Source organism: Trichogramma pretiosum, unplaced genomic scaffold, assembly GCF_000599845.2.
Source record: "Trichogramma pretiosum strain Unisexual culture from Peru unplaced genomic scaffold, Tpre_2.0 scaffold76, whole genome shotgun sequence".
Classification (NCBI taxonomy): Eukaryota; Metazoa; Arthropoda; class Insecta; order Hymenoptera; family Trichogrammatidae; genus Trichogramma; species Trichogramma pretiosum.
In genome coordinates, this window is record NW_019640848.1 from 206351 (window position 1) to 227906 (window position 21556).

The window sequence follows — 21556 nt, forward strand, 5'->3', positions numbered from 1 at the left end:
GCGATGGCAGGCATGGACTTGATACTACACGCAGTCCGAATGCAAAATTGTTTGCCAATTGCAAGTATCAAATAAAACAGCAATTTTTCATTGATTTATTTATTTTATATATTGGCCGATTGATTCGAATATTTTGCAACTTTCACATTTGATACAACGTCGTACTTTTTTATTCTGTTATTTTTGGGTAGGGAGGAGTTCAGGTTGATTCAAGGTAAGTAAATAGACCGAAATACTTTTCCATTTTTCTAAAATTTTTATTTTGTTATTAAAAAAAAATTAACCATTGAGACACTAATACAATGAGCCATGTGAAGCAGCCGGTACGGTATACAATACAATACTACACATTTTTTCTCTTATTTCGTTCGACTTAATTCTAGTATTCGTTTTACAATACATTGCGTATGACAATGTAAAAAGTTTTTCTTTATAAAATTTACATCGATCATTCGTAAAAATTAGATGAACACATTTAATTGATATATTGTTTTCTTTTTTTTCGATAAAAAAATCCAGACGAAAGGTCATTAGAATTAAAAATCCGATAAAATTTTCTAAAAAACCTAATAAAGTTATAATATATTATTATATTATAAAGTTATAATATAATAAAGCGTACTCGTGGCTGTTTATAATGGAGCACGTCAGATCCGAGAATACGAGATTGTCTCCTTGATGCGTAATTTTCAATATTACCAATTCCCGTTAATTTTGTTCTAGCTCAATTTTTAATAAATATACAATACAATTTCGATTTCACAGCTGCTTTTTTGTTCAGTTTGGGCCACGCGCGAATTAAAAATTTCATTTTGAAAGCGACAAGAGTCGATCGTTGGTACACATAATTAATTATAATATCGTTTTCGACTAATTTTTGTTCAAGACGTACAAATACACACACACACACTTACATACATTCATTCGCATTAGTAATTTCGTATACCGATTGAAATTTCACGCTCAGGTTTCCCCATCATTTTTAACGAGACGCGGGTGATGCCGATAGAAGCATGAAAAAATTTCTCTATAATTTACTCGAACGTCATTAAGATATATATCACAGATATATTGCATTTAAAACAAACAAAAACAATTATTGTATAAATGTCACGTAGATTTTCTCTCTTTCATTAAAATATCTCGACGAGCAAAATTTCTACAAACAACACTCATTCAGCACTCATTCAATCACTTATTAATTAATTGACGTTCGTTTATTATCCGGAGAACACATTTGTTTCGTGGGCATTAACGTAAAATACACAAACTCTTGCGGCTTCCAAAAAGATTTCGAGAAAACAAAAAGTTGAATGACAATGACTGGTCGCGGCGGTGATAATTTATTCGGATTTGCGAGCGCGCCCATAAATCGAGGTCGTGGAGAGGCGAATCGTGTAGTCATTGCCAATACCATTGGGGCTTGATCGGCTCGAAGGGGAACTCCTCGGGCTGTCCGTAATGCGAGGTGTTGGGGAAGCTGACGTTCCAGGCGAAGGCCGGCGAGTCGAGGTGACGGGGCGGTCCCGAGCGCGCCTCGAACGAGTCGACGCCGTCGAGATCGAAGACGAAGAGCTTGGTGTCGATGACCCCGAGGGGCCGCGGAATCGGTGTCAGGTCGCCGCGATAGGCCAGCAGCTGGGCCGTGTCCTCGTCGCCGGCCGTCGCGTCCACGTTGCTGTCCAGGACCAAGTTGTTGCCGTTGCCGTTGATGGCTAGGGACACGATGCTGAGCGGCGTCTCGCTGCTCGTCGTCGTGCTCTTCGGGCCGACCTCGTTCTCTTGGCTGTTCTCGTCGCTCTCGCTATCGTCGTTGTTCTCGTCCTCGTCCTCGTCGTCGTCGTCACCGTCCAAGTCGACGTGTCCGCTCATGAGACGCCTGAGCCGATCCACGCTGCTGATGTTGGCCTGGAGCGAGGCGAGCTTCTCGGCCTTGATCACGCACTTGTCCATCGAGCGAAACTCGAGGAACTTGGCGCTCCTCGGGGCGCCGGTGCACGCCACGAAGCCCGTCCGCTTGAACTCGTCCGTGAGGTCCTGGTACTCGGTGATGTTGGACATCTGCTCGACGAGGCCGACGCTGCCGATCTTGGGCTCGACCCCGAGCCACTGACGGCTCGAGGTGCCGCTGTTCCGGCGCCCGAGCAGCTGCGACCAGTGGGCCAGGTCCTCGGCCAGCCGATTGGCCGCCATGATGCGCGCCGGCGACATGACCCGGTCCTTGGCCTGCAGACGGCTCCAGAGGCTGCGCTGCGTCACGACCAGGGGGGTGCCCGCCAGCACGAGCTCCCGATTGTCCGGGCCCGTGATCCAGTAGCTCTCGTCCTGGGAGGACAGGGCGCCCGGATAGGACGTCATGACGATCGACTGGCCGGCCACGAGCTCCTCGCCGTTGACGAAGTTGTCGCCGCCGCCGTCCGCGTCGTCCTCGGCGCTGCTGCCCTCGCTCACCGTGCGATGATAGGCGAACTTGTACTTCTTGATCATGCGCAGCATCTTGGAGTAGGGCGCCGCGGTGTTGTGCGCCAGGGCCATGAGCGGCTCGAAGTGCTCCCTCGCCATGGCCTTCAGCACGATCATGCCGTCCGAGGCGATGTGGTTCTGCGTGCCGTTGTTGGCCCGCTCGAGATCCGGCAGATCCGAGGCCATGGCCAGCCAGTAAAAGTCCTCCTTGTCGATCATCACCTCGGGCTTGCGATTGCGGTGCACGGCGAACCGGAAGCCGTCTATCATGCCGTCCAGTTGTTTGTTGAACAGATGTACCTGCGATCGATCGGTTTTATTCAATTGTTCGCTCACCAATAGGATTTCAGTGATTTACGCGATTATTAATTGTTCGTTACGAGCTTGATTAGTACCTGGACTCGCTGATTAATTAAGGATCCTTTGTTAATTTGGATGTTAGCAGCGAAAACATAACGATACACGTTGCTGGTTAGTAAATTATTATGTAATTTGTTAGAGCTACTATGGTATAGGAGATCGTTAAGCGCAGAGTGAAAAATCGATAAAAAGTATCGGTACCATATGCCAGAACGAATCCTCGGTGTGCAGCTTCTCGGCGTTGTCTCGCGAGCTTTGCATGTTCTCCTTGAGGTAGCGACGCATCTTCCGGCAGAGGGTGGCCCGAGGCGCGCAGGCCGCTTTAACGGTGTTGAGCCAATGATGATGGATCAGCTGCCAGGTCAGGCTGCCCTCGAGCAGTCCCGCCGCGTAGGCCTGCACGTGGTCCGGATACTCGCCCGACGTCTCGATCTCCACGAGCGACCAACTACACGAACGCATGATAATATTGAATAGAGCTAAAGAATTATGGTGATGGAATTTTCGTCGTTCGTTATAATTACCCCGAGTGGAGTAGGCTGGTCTGGTAGTAAGCTCGCGCGACGCCCATCGGCAAGTTGGTCAAGACGTTGCCCTGTCCCCAGAACTCAATTCTGTAGCCGTTTCGCTCCTTCCACCTGACCGTCGCCGAGTACATGCCATCTTGCACGGAGCTAAAGAGAGGACAGAGAGAACGAGGAAAGTAATAATAAATACTAAACGTGTATACAAATGTTATGAATTCCATGTGATACGAACTGCTATACGAAAGTCGATCGATCCAAGCTATTTTATATAGGCTATTTGCGCCCGGGTGAGCTATGAATATGATCTCATGGTCGCGGTAAACGACAAGCCACGCGTACCGTGTTTAGAAATACATACAATATCTATATCATCGCGAAAGAGCGTTTAGGAGCGATCAAAGAAACATTAGCTCGCACTGGCGCGGATATCGTTTTTCAATCGAGCGGCTTGTGCACACACGCACGCATGTTTTCCTTCTTTCTTTTTTCTCTCTCTCTCTCTCTCTCTCTCTCTCTATCGCTCCTTTATAATGTATGTATTCTCGCTCGTACTTTAATCGATCGATTCGAGCGCTCAACTTAACTTCGATATAAAAAAAAACGACCGCACATACAGCGCACACGAGGTCCGACGAATCGTGGTCTTCATTATCTCACGCGTGCGCGGCATGCGCACTTTCATTCCTTCGTTATATCATACCGATACAATGTACATTGACGCCATCCCTCCTGCTTGCGTCATTTAAATGCTGATACAGTACGCACGGAGCCGGACGACTCGAGCTTGCAGCAGCGATGCACGACGAGCTGCAGCTTGCGCAGTGCTCGTGCGCTCGCGAACTTGATCTTCGTCGAATGCGAGCCAACGTCGAGACAGGTCGTAATCAATGAAATAATATACTCTCGGGCGCGCCTTTGGCTGCTGTTTACGTACGCGGATCCCAGCGATAAGCCGCGCGCGCGATGATCGCTAGCGAGCATCGAAATCTTTTCATTTGATATAGACCGCGTATCCTCGTCGTCGCTATATCGTGATGATTATTATATTACGTATGCTCGATGGTTCCAGTTTGACGCTTCGAGTGCACGTCATATATACATGAAACCTCCCGACGTATCGTGAGTGTATAGACGCGAGCTTGCATGTGGTCTCGTTGCGTTAGACGCGGTAACACTATATACTACGCTCGAGAAGCCGAGAGAGAGAGAGGCCCGTTATCTTTATGTATGTGCTGCGAATTACACATATCGCTCGCACGTGGATCTTTTTTTTTCTCGCTTCTTATGATGCATACATATATTATAGCTCTTACTCACTACATAGTATATAATAATATTAAAAAAAAAAAAAAAAGAAAATGAGTTTGATTGATATAATATCACGTGACACTCACCGTCCGTAGCCGGCAAATACGATGATGCCTATGCCGAAAATCACGACGGCCAGCAGTATGCAGGTGGAGATGCGAGTCTGCAGCCACGAGGCGCCCACTACCTTCAACATGGCTCATTGGACGATGATTAGCACGCATACACGAATCTTCGGCAGCGCGTCGTGGTGTTGCTGTATACAGGCCAAGTGTGCTCGCTTACAAGCCCCTCAACACGACCCCAATCGGGCGCGCACTTCTCAATGGTTAATTAATTTTTCTCCGTACACGATCGTTGCTCGCGCGCGCGTGATTGCGTGCGAGCGAGTACGACGTAGTAGAGAAAATAGAAAAAAAAAAAAAGAAAAAAAAACCAGACTCGCGTTTCTCAACCCATCGATTACGGGGGTGGTGGTGTAGTCAGCTCGCGGAACGGACTGAACCGTCTATCAGGAGTCTTTTGCTGTCTTGTCTTGTGTGCGTCTACTGCTGCTCGATGTCGCGCGCCTCGATCCTCACGCTATTCGCAGATGTAGATGCGATCTTCTTCGGCTGAACCTCCTGCTGCCTCGGTATCTCAAATTCTGGTTCTGCGAATCACACAAAAGAAGCCGAAGAGCCAAATTATTAAGAGACGCTTGAAGCTCGCGATCGGTCGCGCGGGCGAGTGACGAGCGACTGATTGTCGACCCGACACATCCCCCGTTAGATAAAATTAGAAATTCTTTTTTTTTCCTTCTACTTTTTCGTTTGACTTTTCGTTGGGCGTATAGATTTTACGGCGGTGCACGTCAAAGTTTGGATGTGTTCATGTGTGTGTGTGTCATTTGATTCGCGTGTCGAGCTTGCGATGATCGCTTTCAAAGCAAAGCCTGTATAAACGCAGGGTCGAATGCTATATGAGCAATTCTCCAAATGAAACGCATTTTTGGAGGTAGAATCGCGACAAATTTTTTTTTCAACCTACGTGGATACGGACCCACGGGAAATGTTTTTGGGGGTCCTAGGAACCTGTAACCACGTAGGAACCATTGAAATTTCGATAGTGCTTATTTTTATAGCTACTTTTGTGATTTAGAGGACGAAAAATCATGTTTTCTCGTAATAATTGCTAATTACTCAATTTCTAAGTCGCTGAAAAAGTATCAAAACTCATTTAAAACTAATAACTGGCTACTCTGTTCGATAGGAAATTTTCTCAGCTTTCCAATGGTGGTATCAGATTTTCCGATAAGTCGCACATTCATCGAGAAAATCGCCATCAAACATGCCAAGCTAAATATCTCGAAAAACTCGGTACGGAAAAAGTGATCTTTGAGGTTTATTTTCGATTTTTCTTCGTGAAAATGAAATTTATCGAAAAATCTGACTACACCATGAGAAAGCCAAAGAAATTTCCTATCGAAAGCATATCTTTATTTATTTTTTCGGTGGAATTACAATGTTATACATGGGAATTTCTTTCACGTTGTTCGCTGTTTTCTGTTTCCGAGCTGATTCAGCGCGGTCGCGAGGTTTTCGGCTCGCTACAATCAAAACTAGCTCGTAATTCCACCGAAAAAATAAATAAAGATATGCTTTCGATAGGAAATTTCCTCAGCTTTCTTATGGTGTTGTCAGATTTTTCGATAAATTTCATTTTCACGAGGAAAAATCAAAAATAAGCCATAAAAAGCACTTTTTCCGTACTGATTTTTTCGAGATATTTAGCTCGGCATGTTCGGTGGTGAATTTCTCAATGAATATGCATGTATCGAAAAATCTGATATCGCCATCGGAAAGCTGAGAAAATTTCCTATCGAATGGAATAGTCAGACACTTTTCTGAAATGAGTTTTGATATTTTTTCAGCCACTTAGAAATTGAGTCATTAGCAATTATTACGAGAAAACATGATTTTTCGTCCTCTAAATCACGAAAGTAGCTATAAAAATAAGCACTATTGAAATTTCAATGGTTCCTACGTGGTTACATGTTCCTAGGACCCCCAAAAACATTTCCCGGGGGTCCGTATCCGCGTAGGTTGAAAAAAAAATTTGTCGCGATTCTACCTCCAAAAATGCGTTTCATTTGGAGAATTGCTCATATAGCTTTTACACGTCTATATAATCTCCTAAGCATACTTGATCGATATGTTTTTTTTTTCGACATATTTTTTTCGCAATCGATTGGTATGCGTATTACGACGGTACGTCGCCGAACATGGAAGCTTCACCTTGAATTTGCCTTACAGGCATTATAGAAGAGTTCGATTTTATTTATAAAAAAAAAGTTGGTAAATATAACTTTTGGGTGAAAATTGATTGATGAAAAAAAAGAAAAAGAAAAAAAATCAAATGCTATGTTTCGTATGGCCAATCGCTACGAGCGTCACATCGGGTGAGCAACTATGTGTACATCCACACGTTATTTGACGTCTATGACACACTCACACACACACACACACACACACACACACGCACAAATACACATACGACGAATCTCGAGATCGCTGCCCTCGTGAGTCGATAATATATGTGACCAATTAAGTTGACAGTTTCGATGTGCCTCATATTGTAACACCATGCGAGTATAGCAGCTGTAATGATGAAGAGCTTGAGCGATGTACAAACTAATACCGATCGAGTGTCGTTCGCCAAGCGATACGTATATTAATGTGTTTTCGTAGGCATCGATCGAAAAATGAGAAAATCATCGATTGAATTTAGTTTACAGAATTGAAACAGTAGAAGCAGCAACGCAGCCGCACACCGTATGACACTTCCGTTCCGGAATTCTCGCTGACGCTCGATTCGATTCGTAGTAAAATTAGACAATAATATCATCGAAGGTCGTATTGGATTTTATAACAGTTGCAAACAGTATGCATACACATGTTTACATTTATAGTTGCTTGTATACTCATATACATCTCGAGGAGAAGTTTATAACGTAAACGTGATAAACAGCGAAGATGTGTATAATCTTCGTACGATCGTGCACGGCGATCGAAGTACATATGCGCATGTCGTTGCGTTACGTGACCGAATGAAATTAGAGGATCTTAATATACGCATGTGTACGTAGTGCACGAGTGTGCGAGTGTCAAGGCGAAGGTCTTTGGCGCGCGCCTCGGTCCAAGTCTCTCTCTCTCTCTCTCTCTTCTCTTCTTTACGCTTAATTAGTGTTCGCCGTGTGACCGTACGTAGCATATATACACACCCAGATATAAGCTTCGTTAGAGCTGCAACTATTTGAAATCTTGTGTATATACGGAAGCTTGTATGGTTTATTGTCGTTGCAACGATTGTTTTAACGTTCTTGATATTTTAAGCGAGCGAAACATCGAGTTATTATATCGGTGACGAACTGCCTTTGGCATATTGTAATGGACTCTCGGGCGATTCGTGGCTGACAGCCAAGATTAAGCACGTCGCGCATAGCTGCCATAATACGAATATATCGATTAATCGTTAAAGCCCATCGGCGATGTGTTTCGGCTCGTAGCTGCTAATATATAATTACGAAGGCCAAGAGAGTATTGATTAAAAGATTTTCCAAACGAACATCGATTTTTCGCTTGACGGGGGGGAAAAGAAGTGTACGGAAATTCGATTCCCCTTTCGAGCATAGATTTCAGAGGACGTTTGGAAAATAACTGCGGAAGCTATACATAACTCGCCGTTTATCGGAGAAGAGAGAAAAACAAGCGCAAAACTGCCGCATGGCATCTTCCTTGGACACGCTCTACGTACCCAGTACTGCGTAGGTGCGAGCTCTACGTACAGCATCGCTATTATTCTGCGCAGCAGCTTCTAGAAAAAAAGACCGATGACTTCGTTGACGAGGCAATTGAGCAGAATCTCGTTGATGTAAGACTTGTTAAAGTTGATGCCGCGACGCAGGCCCGAGGCGCAATTGGCCAGGACAAGATTGCCACTGCTATTGCCGGTACCGTCGCTGTTGGCGCAGAACAGATTGTTGAAAAAATTCCACATAATTAACGACGAAGCGCCGCCGCTATCTGACACTGCACACGCGCACCTACTGCACCGCGGCAGCTATTACGCGCGCAAATTTCGCGCTGCAACTGACGATAAGTGTGTAGCCGCGCGCGGCGTTTATGATGCATGTTCCGGATCTCGGCATCGGCAGTGCAGCTCGACGTCGATCGGACAAAGAGACTAGCTTTGCTGTACGTATGCCAGTTCGTACATGTATACACGCCGCAACGATAGATTATAAATAAATTTTACCAATTCGCGTACGTATACGCTGTCTATGCTTTATACATATACATGTAAACTCGGTAGATCGGCGAATCGTTTCATAATTGGCATGCGAAACGATCTTTTATTGTTAAAAGATGCACTCGATGCTTGATGTAAATTTATATGTGTATTTATTGCGATTGGCTCGTGCTCGTTAATAATCGCGAGAACCGCATAAGAGGCGAAGAAATTAAAAGCCTCAAACGAGCAATAATTGTCGGCGATCGCAGCTCGAACTTCTATTGGCTCGCTCGAGGCAGCGTTCGTTCGCGATTTCGCGTCATTATGTACACAGCCGAGTGCAGTCAATTTCGTATATAGCCTACATTTACCATCGTCAATTGAATATAATAATCGAAAGGAGACACCATATCGCACCGAGAGCAGTAGCTCGTCGCAGCGTCCCACAAATCAATTAATATCATCACGAGCTTTTAAATCGATCGCGCGACTCATCTTTCTCTCTCTATAGCTCGGCGAACAATATCACGGGGACCGTCGATTGCTATGCTCATGCTCATTGAGGTCATTGACCCTCTGTATGGCACATATACACCGCCCGGCTCGATATCGCCTGTATATATTGGAGCAATAATATGCGATCGGGCTGCAGCGCGCGCTCCAATGACGTAATCCGTTGTTTTGAATTTTCGTGCGCGGAAGAAAACTCGAACGGTCTCCGATTCATAATATAGCGATATATACCTGCGCTGTGTTTGTTTACCCCGCTTCGATGCGTACGAAAATATTATTTTCTCGCGCCTCGCGAGCTTTTATGAATGGAAATTTGCGCGTCGCGCCTATACCAACACAACCGCGTGTATATTATTATTTTATTGGCATATTGTAAAAAACGATCGCGTGCGCGTGGGATATTTTGGAGACTCGAGTTTTGCCCAAAACGCGTACTCGCGCACTTGGAAATATTCCGTAACTTAATTACCGTATAGCTCGTTCGACTTCCGAGACTGTGCGGCTTTTTTTTTATCTAATCGCGTGCTTTGATTCGCGATGTTTGTTTCATTTAAATGACCTATTCTGAATTTAAAATTTTTCGAAACTGTATAGTGGACTGAGAGGTTTTTTGCGCTCAACGCACAATCATCTGCACGATTGCAGTAATTATTTTTGCGCTCTCATAAAAATCTCATCGACCTTACACGTACATTAAAAACGTAACAGTACACACTTAAAATGAAACGATTCGAATTAATAACGATGCGGGTCTGCGTTTGAATCAATTACGTAGGCCGCTGATTTATAAAAGATGAGACATTTTTAGACTTTTGTTTAGTTGGATATGTTACTGATGCGCATCATCTTTTTTCTTATTCATAAATTAGATAACGAGTGAGTAAACCTTAAAGATCTCGATGAATGTATGAAGTATTTCGAGAAACATCGTCGATTATTCCAATTTCACACATGTGCGGAGTGAGCAGAGGCCCGGCCGGCCGTTTTATCAATATCTAAGCACGTTAGAGATACTAAAAAGAAGTTAAAACTTATCTAAAAGTTTCGTTCTGAAAACGGGAAATTTCATTTCAATTGATATGTAAACATAAACATGCACGAATTCATCATTTCGGAACTAGAAAAAATACAAACGGGCGCGGGCATCGGTGCGAGTCCATTATACACTCGTTAAACACAAACGGTATCAATCAGCTGCTTTTGTATTTTTTACGTGGTCTCATTGGAATTAGCCTTTTTAAAGATATAATTACGAAAAAAACTCGTTCTTGTATTGTGCAACTCTATTTTGTTTTGTATCAATTCATGCCTTTGAACGACGCCATCGAATTATTCCTCGGCGCGCACAGCATCGCGTAGTACGTTTAGTCGCGAAAAGCGCCCGACAATTGCGCTCGAATGCTGCAATATTACGCGAAGACAATCGTCGGCAATTGAATCGATCAGTTCCAATATACATAACATGCATAAAACAGAGTCTCGAGAAAATTCTCGCGGAATTATTGCGGACTCGTTGGCAATGTCATTTTAGCCGCGAGACTCGGTGCGGTGGTCGTATAATACGCATGTAGATACTGTAGGCGCCACAGCCGATCGAGCCGAGCTCTCGTTCGATCGTGTATGTATATAGTATGTAAGTATAGTCGAAGAAAGGGTTGCGGCTGCAAACGCACGACGTTTTGCAAGAGACGCGCCGCGTTACGTGTGCGTGTGTATATAAAGCGGCGCTCGATCGACGAGCGAGATTTTTTTCCTCTTTTCTTTTTTTGCAAAGTAGATTTCTGTGTCGTCGACCTTTTTACAACGTTACGACTCGAGAAGATGAGAGCGAGAGAGCGACGAAACTTTTTTAAATGAGAATCTGGCGAATTTTTCGATGGCCAAAAACTTGGATTAAAGTCTACACTAACGATCAAACTTTATTAACGAGGGTCCGCGATCAAAGTTATCTTTCGATAAATTTCATTTATTAGAACAATCATTAGGAACCCGTGACTAAAATCTCACAATAATGTACATCGCGACTTCATTAATTCCAAATTGATATACTAAACGAGACGATAAGAGCAAATTGCCAAACACTCGAGTCCAATGACTACTTTTTCGCGTTGAGCTCATCTCGAATTCTAATCTTTGGATTTTACGCAACCTATAAAGAAAAAGAATCGAGTCAAAATGTGCCGTAAGTGACAATTGACTACATGCGGTTCGACGCTACTGTAGCTCGATGGAATAATCGTGTGAAAAGCAACGAGCTACGTTGCGTACGCACGCACGATTGGATGCACAATTGCCGATAGCTCGGGTAAGAAACCGTGCACATGACTGTACAACATAGAGCCGAGTATTGTATACGCCAAGATCAATAAGGAAGGAGTTGAAAAAATATATTCGCTCCGTGTATGTATCGAGTCAGCCGCAAACACTGCCGACGAATGTCAGCTACGCGCTAATCGCTCATAACATTTTCCCCCCGGCCGATCACGTGTTGCCGTGCAGCCAACGGTTTTTCCCGTGAAACGATCTTTTCTTTCGAGCATATGTATGGATACACGGACAGACAGACAGACAGATATTATATATGTATGTTAGCGAGCATGCCGCACACGCACTCGCTACGTGCCTATGTGTGTGTGATAAAATAGTGACAGCTCTGCGCATGTGTATCGCGTACGTGTGCGCGCACGAATTTCCGTGGCGTGTGAAAGTTCGGAGTTTTCGCACGATTCTACGTCGACGCTCATGATTATTATTTTCAAGATCGGTGCACGAAAAAGAGAAGAAGAAGAAGAAAAAAAGTCGGCAGCTGTTGTCATTGTCGTTGTTTTCGCATTGCGCGTAATAATTATGGATGGATGCACACTCACCACCAAATAGCACAAGATCGCTCGCTCGCACTGTAACGTGCTGAGTGACACGCGTGATTTCTCCAGAGTTGCAGCGACGATTACAGCCAGCTCAGAAACGATAATTATCCCACTGCACACGCACCCACTGCACGAGCGACGAGAACTTTTGTTGTCGCTTCTGTTGCTCCGAATCTCCGTGAGTGTCTCGCTCGATTTGGCTACCTGATTTGCGTATGATGGTCGCGATTTAATCTGCGACCAAAGTAGCGGCGCTAGGCTTGTGTGTACGTTACTTTTCACTGCTGCGTTGCGGTACGTACTTGCGACGAACCGATTGCAGGTCGGAGCAAATTTCGTCGAGTGTTCTCCGTTAATTCGTGGCTCTCTCCGTTATTGGTCTAGCACGAATCTTCGATCGCTCCGTTGTCTATTATACGTGCCCACGAACTAAAATTTTTGACTGATTTCTAATCATGTACTCGATCAGCGTAGCCTCGAAGATAAGAATGAATAAAATTGCGTTCGGTCAAGCTGTCGAATTGTGTGTAAAAAGCCCACAGGACATGGACTCTCTCTGCCGATATAAACCGTGCGTTGTGTTGTATCGTAAGTAAGTGTGTGTGTATATATATTCGCAAGCGTGGCCCAGCCAGTACTGAAGTCTCAGGCGGCGTTGGCTCGTCGGTACAGCGGCGCGAGCTTACGAGTGTATATTGAAAACGAGCGATTCATGCCTGGCGCTGCTCGTGTATATAATACGCGGCGAGTCGATCGGCAGCAGCGGCAGCAGCAACAGAAGCGGAGAGGGCCGCTAGACAACGACGACGACGACGAGCCTCGAGAGAGGTGGGAGATTTCAGACATATGGTAGACTCAAAACGACCAACCAGACAGAGACGCAGAGCTCTCGGCTATACGTGTTATACATGCGAGCGAGCTGTTATATCTCTCTTTTCTTACGTTTCATCCGTGTGCTTCCCCTCTTTTCTTTTTACCTCCTCCTCCTTCTCTGTGGAAGCCCATCTCTGCAGCTTTATCCATGCTATTTAACTCGTGCACTGCACCAGCAGCGCCGGTGTCGTGCGTGTGTGGCGTTCATCGGCCTCTTGATAGTCCTCTCTCGCAAAAAAGAAACCTCTCTCTCTCTCTCTCTCTTTCTCTTTCTCTTCTTTTTTTTTTGTCAAACTTTTTTGGTTCAACGCACCTCGCGCGCTCCAAGCCGAGGCTTGCTATTCCCCGATGGATTATAAATTCACTCGATGGACTTTCGATTTTTGACGAAAAATAGCGTCGACGCTGATCGCGAAATCCTATACACGAGTACGTGCCAAAAAAAGGCAGCTTTGGTACAAAAAAATGATCTAATCGTCGCGAGCGCGCGACTATAATATTAGTCGCTTGCGCCTGTGTAAGTTCGGCACGTTCTCACGTTCAAGTTCAAGTGCAATGTAGACGAAAAAGAAAACGATCGCACGCGTAATAGCAGCTACAGCTCGACACGGGCAATTTTTTCATATCGCGCTATATACATTATATGGGCGTATCAGCTTAGCGCAGCGCAAGCTCATCTACCGCGAGTGCGCACCGACTTATTATTATTATTATTATTATTATTTTTTTTTTTTTGTTGAATTCGATCGTCAGCTGAGCGGCGGTACAATCGTCTGCGGCCAGCGGCACGGGTCACGCGTGACGTCACGTTAATACGAGCGCATACTCCGAGGAATCGAATTGCAAGCCTAGGGGGGATACGTGTGTGTAAAAAAATTGGTTGCAAAAAAATTTCGTGAGAATAATCGATTGAGAAACGTGCATAGGTGCACGAGGACGAGCTGTATGCACGTGCACACGTGCGAAGCGTCGAATTTTACTCCATTCGGCAGCTGAAATTCACAGAACATGCGGATATATATCGAATTCATCGAACGTATAACGTCACGAATGATATACCCATGACTTGGGCGTACACAAAAATATGACGAGTCGAAAAGAGTAAATTTAGGCTCTTTTGAATCATCCCACTGATCACGTGCACGCGTGCGTATGTTTGGCGGAATTCGCAGGGTGTCCGCGCGTGTGTCACCTCCACCCGTGCGCCGACTTGTTGAATCGTAATTTCACATTTTTCTGCTTGAATCGTCGTCATCGTCCTCAGTTTTATCCCATTCTTTTCCTTTTCAAAGATATGACTAAATGAAATTCTCTAAATTCCGCCACCACGAGACGTATATTGTCGTTATATGCAAACAAAAAAGAATATAGCACAATATAATATTCCCCCGTCGCAGATCGGGAAATTTGCTCGTGTGCTAGATACGCAATTACGACGAATACATCTCAAAATTCGACTCACGTTTCAGCATCGCTCCGTATAAATATAGTATGATACTATGAAAGTTCGGCAATTTGCGTGTTTTTCGTTTTCTCTCACTCTCAATCTCTCTCTCTCTCTTTCTGGATTCAGAAGCAACAGCAGCCGCAGTAATTCTTATCAAACCGATGATAATTGGAAATAATACTTATATACCAATGAATTTCGAATTTACAAGATCAAAACTATACAGTAATAGTCTAATGTACGCCCGAGTGTCGTCTGTGCGAGGCTGTATTGAGTTCCAAAAATAAAAGCGGCGTGGCACCGAAGGCAAAGACCGACGACGATTCGAATTTAAGTTTAAGGAGGCGATGTATATTGTTGGAAAGGACTCTCAGACGAATCGTGACCTCGAGACTGCATTTATATAAAGACGTCTACGCCACGGCGTGCACGATACGAATCGGCGAGGCGATTTCAAAGAACGAACGCACGCACACAAACGATACATCCCGCCTCTCTCTCTCTCTCTCTCTCTCTCTCTCTCTCTTTCGAAGCTCGTCTTACGAACTTTGCGCGCATTACTTTCTTTTTCTTCCCTTTTTCTCATTTTTGTCTCCATCGCACATTTTAACGCTCCATCGAAACTGTATAGAGCAGAATCGATGAAAACTTCAAAAAAAAAAAAAAAAGAGAGGAAGAGAATTAGATCTCATGTAGGCGATACCGTGGCTTCATTCGCGGATCATTGAAAGTAGTGCAAGTAGTGGAGAATCATTCCAGTCACACACGTACAGATCGAAATGCCTCCGCGAGGAACTTCATATAATACGAAACACATATAGGTACTCTTTGTACATGGCGTGTGCGCGCGGCCCCGCGTTGAAGCTGCCACGGAATTTCTTGATTGCGCCTGGCCTGGCTCTCCATTCTAAGGAATGTAATATGACTATTGTACGTGGCTTCTCTACCTACCCCTCTTTCCTTTTTTTCTTTTTTACTTTTTATGTACTTTTTACTTCGTCTCTTTAACGCCGGTTTCCAGTGCAAATTGCCGTTTCGCACGATCCACCATATTTAAAAGGGTACCTTTAAAAGAGGACAAAAAATTGTTTGTCATGCGGTAGAAAAGTTGATGGCGTAGTTGTGTTCCATAGCGTCGATCTCACGCGTCGTGATTGACAGGTATCGATTCGCGATTTCGCTGCGTTTTTGATACGCGTTGGTAGATTATGAAAAATCGTACGACTTATCATTGAATTACATGACTAAATTTTAGATATCTCTCCCGCGTAATCCTCCTTCATCTTTTTATTCCTCTTCTTCATAGTCACATTGTTTAATAACTGCACGAACGAAATTAAGTAAAGAAAGGGTCGTCTCTATCCAGGAATGAACATTTAGAAAAGTATTTTGAAGATCAACGGGGGAGGGAGAAGTTGTATCTAAGCGATTCTACCCTTACCACGGCTCCCACACATAAAATTTTGTACGGGAAAATCGGAGCCTGCGCGTAACGGGAATCCTTTCGCGATACAGACTGCGGAGCTGCCGAGTCCTCGGCGTGACAATCGAAGCTTCTTCTTACTATCCCAGTCGACGAGTAGTACTTCATCAACGTCTTGCCTTTTTATTAAAAAACAATGAAACCTTCAGTGTGGTTATATTTCTTGACAGTTGTGAAAATTGCGTTGTTCATCGGTGGAGTGGCCGAAGCTTGGCGCGATGACGATAACAACGTCCATTCGCTCCCCCTTGGCTCCGAAGCATCGATGCACTGGAGGTATGTGCGCGACACATAATTGTATTGTCATAATTTTGCTCGGATGCGATTTTTCGCTATTAATAAGCGGATTTTTTTTGTAAACGATAAGATATAAAAAATGTTTAATAAGATCGACGTCGACGATAATGCTCGACGGCGTTCCGCGGAGAGTGCAGGCCGATCAAAATATGTGAGCTTTTAAAACTCGAGCATAAATATCTCGAGATTTTTGATCGGTATCAATGTCACATTGAATAATTAAAAGTATCAATCGATTCGAAAATGTGTAGAGTACGCGTTTTACAACGTCGCCGATCTGTGAAAACAAAAAAAAAATATATAAATTTAAAAGTACCCGTGCACGACGATTCCAAAATTGATAAATGGCGGATCAGCTAGAAAATAAATATCGTCCTCCAATGTTGATATATCGTACAATTGCAGAGTCGATCATACCAGCGAGCAGATCATCACCGAGATACATTACGCAGCCGAGGAGTACTCTTGGTTCGCAATTGGTTTCTCCGATTACGGCGATTACGCCCCGGCGGATTATTGCATTTTATGGCTCGATTGGCATCGCGAGACTCATTTACAAGTAATAACATTATATAAAACTCGCTATCGATATAATTTTGTTATTGATTTTCCGACGCTCCGATCGGAGTAAAATAACAAAAACAAAAAAAAAAATTCAAGGATGCCTGGAGCGACGCCGAGGGCAAAATACATCTGGACGAGCGCAGCCAGGACTGCGAGAATTTCGAGTGGAAGAAGCGCGCCAATACGACCAAGTTCACGTTTACGAGAAAATTCGACACTTGCGACGAGCACGATTACGTTCTCGAGGTATATATTATTACATGAAAAAATGATCGTTATAATTGAAACGTTTGTATATCTTAATCGCTGGTGATCATCGCAGCGAGGAACGACTCACCTGGTCTGGCTAAAGGGAGCTGGACCGCTGGCCTCGCTCGCGGGCCTGAGCTTGCAGGACGCCAAGAGCCGAGGTATGTCGCGCACCGAGCTGCTGCGCTGGCACAAGCCGAAACCCGCCTTCCCCAGCGACGCCTGGCGCTACGAGGTCAAGGCCGATCGCGTCCAGGTGCCCAGCCAGGAGACGACCTACTGGTGCAGAGTCCAAAAGCTGCCCGCGACGCTTCGACGCAAGTCAGTATAATAATGATACAAAGCTCGAGAGAGAAAAATACCAACCAAACTATTATAGGCAATCGACTCTTGGACGCGCGTGTAAAATCTTGTCAGGAAAGCGTGCGCACCACGATGTCCCGGGCGAACGGCGAGTTCTTTTCTATTGGCGTAGTTGAGACTATCACACGCGCGCACATCTTGGAAATTTAACACACTTCTTGGCGAGAACGATCGTGCAATACGAGCAACATCGGGTAGAAAGAACAAGATTACAACTTTTTTTTCTTATTTTCCACGATAAAACTTTCCGCACGCAATACACTACAAAGTCGCAGCTGCAGTAATTGTAACGACCAAGTCGAATGCGACGATCGGCTCGAGTGCAAGTCAAGATAATGCGACGCGAGCTTTTATATACATATCGGCCTCGCGTATAATTTCGACCCGCGGATTTTAATCGCACCGAGCCTACAGCTACAATATCGCGCGAGACCGCAATCGCGACTGATCTTACACGACGAGTACGAAGAAAAAAAATGTGTTTTTACCTCCGACTCGCCGCTGATGCGCAATTAATATAATTTTGGGCGCCGCAGACATCACGTGCTGCAATTCGGCCCGGCGATCCAGTCGGGCAACGAGCACTTGGTCCACCACATGGAGGTGTTCCACTGCGCGGGTCCGGCTGAGGCCGAGGTGCCCGACTGGGACGGGCCCTGCGACTCGCCCGCCCGGCCCGCCAAGACGCAGATCTGCAAGAAGGTGCTGGCCGCCTGGGCCATGGGCGCCGACGACTTCGTCTATCCGCAGGAGGCCGGACTGCCCATCGGCGGGCCCGGCTTCAATCGCTACATCATGCTCGAGGTGCACTACAACAATCCCGAGCTGCAGGCCGGAGCCGTCGACTCCTCGGGCATCGGATTCTGGTTCACGAGGCGTCTGAGGCGCTACGACGCCGGCGTCATCGAGCTCGGCCTCGAGTACACCGATAAGATGGCCATACCACCCGGTCAGGTAGAAAATGATCAACACGAGGAAATCGAGACGAGGCCTCCGAAGAATCGACGTATTTTTTTACTTTTTTCCTCGTTGCGTAGGAGGCGTTCGAATTGTCGGGCCACTGCATCGCCGAGTGCACCGGGGTCGGACTCGGCCAAGCCGGGATCAAGATCTTTGGCTCGCAGCTGCACACCCACCTCACGGGCAGGCGCGTCCTGACGCGTCACGTGCGCGACGGCGAGGAGCTGCCCATGCTCAATTACGATCGTCATTACTCCACGCACTTTCAGGAGATCCGACTGCTGCCGAGGCCCGTCACCGTATTGCCCGTAAAGCATCGTTACGATCATATGTCTTAATTTTATTACTTCATTCCTGATAAATCTCGTTTATAATGCGATATTATTACATACGATCGTTGGAACGATTGGCCCGTGACTCGCAGGGTGACTCTCTGATAACGACCTGCACATACGAGACCCTCGACCGCAAGAACGTGACCTTGGGCGGCTTCGCCATATCCGACGAGATGTGCGTCAATTACGTCCATTACTATCCCAACTCTCGGCTCGAGGTGAGTTCAAATACCTGCATAAATATTTGCTCTACGCTGCTCGTAAGCGTGTTTCGACTCGCACCGGGTCGATTCCTAGAATACAAGAGAACCTCCACCTCTGTGAAATTTTTGACGCTTCTTTCTTCCTTTACTTTTCTTGCTCAATGTCAGGTTTGCAAAAGCGCCATAAGCGATGACGCGCTTAGGACGTATTTCCGCTACATGCGCGAATGGGAGAGCCAGGGAACGAGCGCCGAGAAAGGAACATCCGACAATTATCGGAGCATCGAGTGGACCAAAGTTCGGGTATCAGCGCTTCACGATCTTTACGAGGTCGCGCCTCTTGGTAAGAGAATTACTCACCTTTCTTCTTCCTTTCTTTTCTTTTTTTTTTTAAATTTCTTCTCTCTCTGAGCCGCGCATACGAGCTGTTATATTATTATTAATTTCTTCTGACGTATCCTTTTTTTCCCCCCACAAAAAATCAAGGCATGCAGTGCAATGGATCGGACGGATCGAGACTACCCGGACTCTGGGATAACATAGCTGCGACTCCGGTGCGGCTACCTCTGCCACCTGCTGCGCGCAGTTGTCCCGAATCTCAATAACGTGTAGGTGTCTGCTCTCCGACGCTCGATAGAAATGACGACAAAACGAGGAGGAAAGAAATAAAGAAAAAATGAAACGAACGTGCAAGTCTGGACTTGTTCGAAATTGGCCATTATATTATGAATGTATTGTATTTTCACGCGAGGTATCTTTGCTGGAGCAGAGACGACGGCCGATGCGAAAATCCACAATAATATTATAAAAAACAAAAATTATAAACCAAAATTGTTTAAAAGTATTGTAAAAGTTACAAATGCATGAAAATTATCGTGCAACGTTCCTCTACTGGCGCTTAATTATAAATTCCCACTCAAATGGCTGATAAGAAAAGTACAATATTTAAAAAAAAAAACAATAATCGATAGCAAATGATGGGCAAACACAACGAGGCAAGTAAAAGTTTGAAAAATTTTTCTCGTATATTTCCAGAATTTTTTGTTAACTTTTTTTCTCTTATATTTCGATTTCCGCATAATTTTTGGACGTCAAAATAGTACAAGTTCGTCATGAAATAAATAAATTTTGTTATCGCATCATTAAATACATATAGAATTTAACGTCGACTGAATGACTACCAAAAACAGTTTCAATAAGCAAAGCCAAAGCATTTTAGTGCTTTTTCAATGTAACAAATATTTTTTCTCCGATTTCGCAGTAGACACAATAAATAAATTGTTTAATAAAAGTTAATAAGTATTAAATATTATAATATATATCTATATCATATAATCTAATAATATTTGCAATAGCGTTTAACTTTACATGCTATTAAATGTAATAAAATAATGTACAAATAAAAATAAGGTATGTTAATATAATATATAAGCATTGCCTTTGACCGTCTGCAAGTCATTATTTAGCAATAAGGACACAGCAGTTCATCGTTCCGATTCCACACAATATAGTATATAATTATATAAAAAATCATTAAAATTCATACTGGTATCGTACACGTTACATATATAAAAACGTTTTCTTTTAAATCAATTAAAAATTCGAATCACAAGACATCTTATATGCTAAATGAAATATGCAGCCACACACACAAAATTTAAATGCTCAAAAGTTTTCCTTGCAGCAGGAATAACGAATTATTTATTCGTTAATCTAATGTATAAGATAATATATAATACATATGGTATGAAGGCGGGTCATTTACACGTTTTCTCATTCATACATCATTCTAAATTTTCATTTTTACTTGCTAAACAGAGTATCGAAAGTTAAACTGGATATAAAATGGGTTCTATGATTAAAAAACGATTTTGATCGCTAAAATTGATCGAACATTGACTTCAAATATACTAGAAATTGGTAGTAATTGTTATCTAAAAAAGTTCTCTTTCCGATATTCATTATAATCTGTGAACTTCCTGATCCATGTACTTATTTTTTTTTTTTTTTGGAATGAATTATAGCTAATTTTATATTAAGTCGAAAATTCATACTATAATCAAATTTGTACAGCCAATTCTCATACAAACAATATGTGTTTGCAGAAACTCGTCGTGATGCCTACACTACTCCGTAAAGACAAATAAGAGATCAACTTTCTCTTTGGCATCATGTTCTTTTTTTTTTTGCTTTTTTTTCATCGTCTTTTGTAAGCTTTTCGGTGAACACGGATATTATATGTGAAAATTATTATTATTTTTTTAATATGCTTTAATCAGGCACTTTTTTGTCTATTCAAAGTTGAATTAATTTATCTTCACTGCTTGCCGATAAAATTATCATTATTGAGAACCTACAAGTTTAAGAAAATCACGCGATTACCATGGAAGTACAAGAATGCGTCTGCGAACGCTCCTTAGAAAATGCCTCACTTGTAAATGCTTCAGTAACAAAAAATGATCCGTTAATATT

General features: G+C 44.0%; 2 protein-coding genes across 3 annotated transcripts; one reads left to right on the forward strand and one right to left on the reverse strand.

The window, feature by feature from the left end:
* Positions 1-236: 236 nt before the first annotated feature.
* Positions 237-13025, reverse strand: LOC106655780 (putative phospholipase B-like lamina ancestor). 2 transcript variants are annotated; one of them, XM_014376337.2, is made up of 5 exons: positions 12311-13025; positions 4745-5310; positions 3348-3497; positions 3025-3271; positions 237-2763 (listed from the first exon to the last, which is right to left on the reverse strand). In XM_014376337.2, exons 2-5 carry the CDS (start codon positions 4852-4854, stop codon positions 1402-1404), a joined length of 1869 nt encoding a protein of 622 aa, XP_014231823.1. In that variant the 5' UTR covers positions 4855-5310; positions 12311-13025; the 3' UTR covers positions 237-1401. The 2 variants fall into 2 exon arrangements, with proteins under 2 accessions (XP_014231823.1, XP_014231822.1); XM_014376336.2 differs by lacking the exon at positions 12311-13025 and adding an exon at positions 8454-8783.
* Positions 13026-16189: 3164 nt separating this feature from the next.
* On the forward strand, positions 16190-21520 carry LOC106655741 (tyramine beta-hydroxylase). Its single transcript, XM_014376285.2, has 9 exons — positions 16190-16389; positions 16816-16969; positions 17071-17220; positions 17297-17544; positions 18123-18540; positions 18624-18854; positions 18971-19099; positions 19253-19427; positions 19571-21520. The coding sequence occupies exons 1-9, from the start codon at positions 16250-16252 to the stop codon at positions 19687-19689; spliced, it is 1764 nt and encodes a 587-aa protein (XP_014231771.1). The 5' UTR covers positions 16190-16249; the 3' UTR covers positions 19690-21520.
* Positions 21521-21556: the final 36 nt, after the last annotated feature.

Excerpts from the sequence above, each read along its gene's own strand:
- LOC106655780 (XM_014376337.2), bottom strand. The coding sequence starts at position 4,854 with ATGTTGAAGGTAGTGGGCGCCTCGTGGCTGCAGACTCGCATCTCCACC. Across the intron at positions 3,498-4,744 it reads GTATTTGCCGGCTACGGACG|CTCCGTGCAAGATGGCATGT; the intron begins GTGAGTGTCACG and ends TCCTCTCTTTAG. Across the intron at positions 3,272-3,347 it reads ACCAGCCTACTCCACTCGGG|TTGGTCGCTCGTGGAGATCG; the intron begins GTAATTATAACG and ends GCGTTCGTGTAG.
- LOC106655741 (XM_014376285.2), top strand. The coding sequence starts at position 16,250 with ATGAAACCTTCAGTGTGGTTATATTTCTTGACAGTTGTGAAAATTGCG. Across the intron at positions 16,390-16,815 it reads GAAGCATCGATGCACTGGAG|AGTCGATCATACCAGCGAGC; the intron begins GTATGTGCGCGA and ends GTACAATTGCAG. Across the intron at positions 17,545-18,122 it reads CCCGCGACGCTTCGACGCAA|ACATCACGTGCTGCAATTCG; the intron begins GTCAGTATAATA and ends TGGGCGCCGCAG.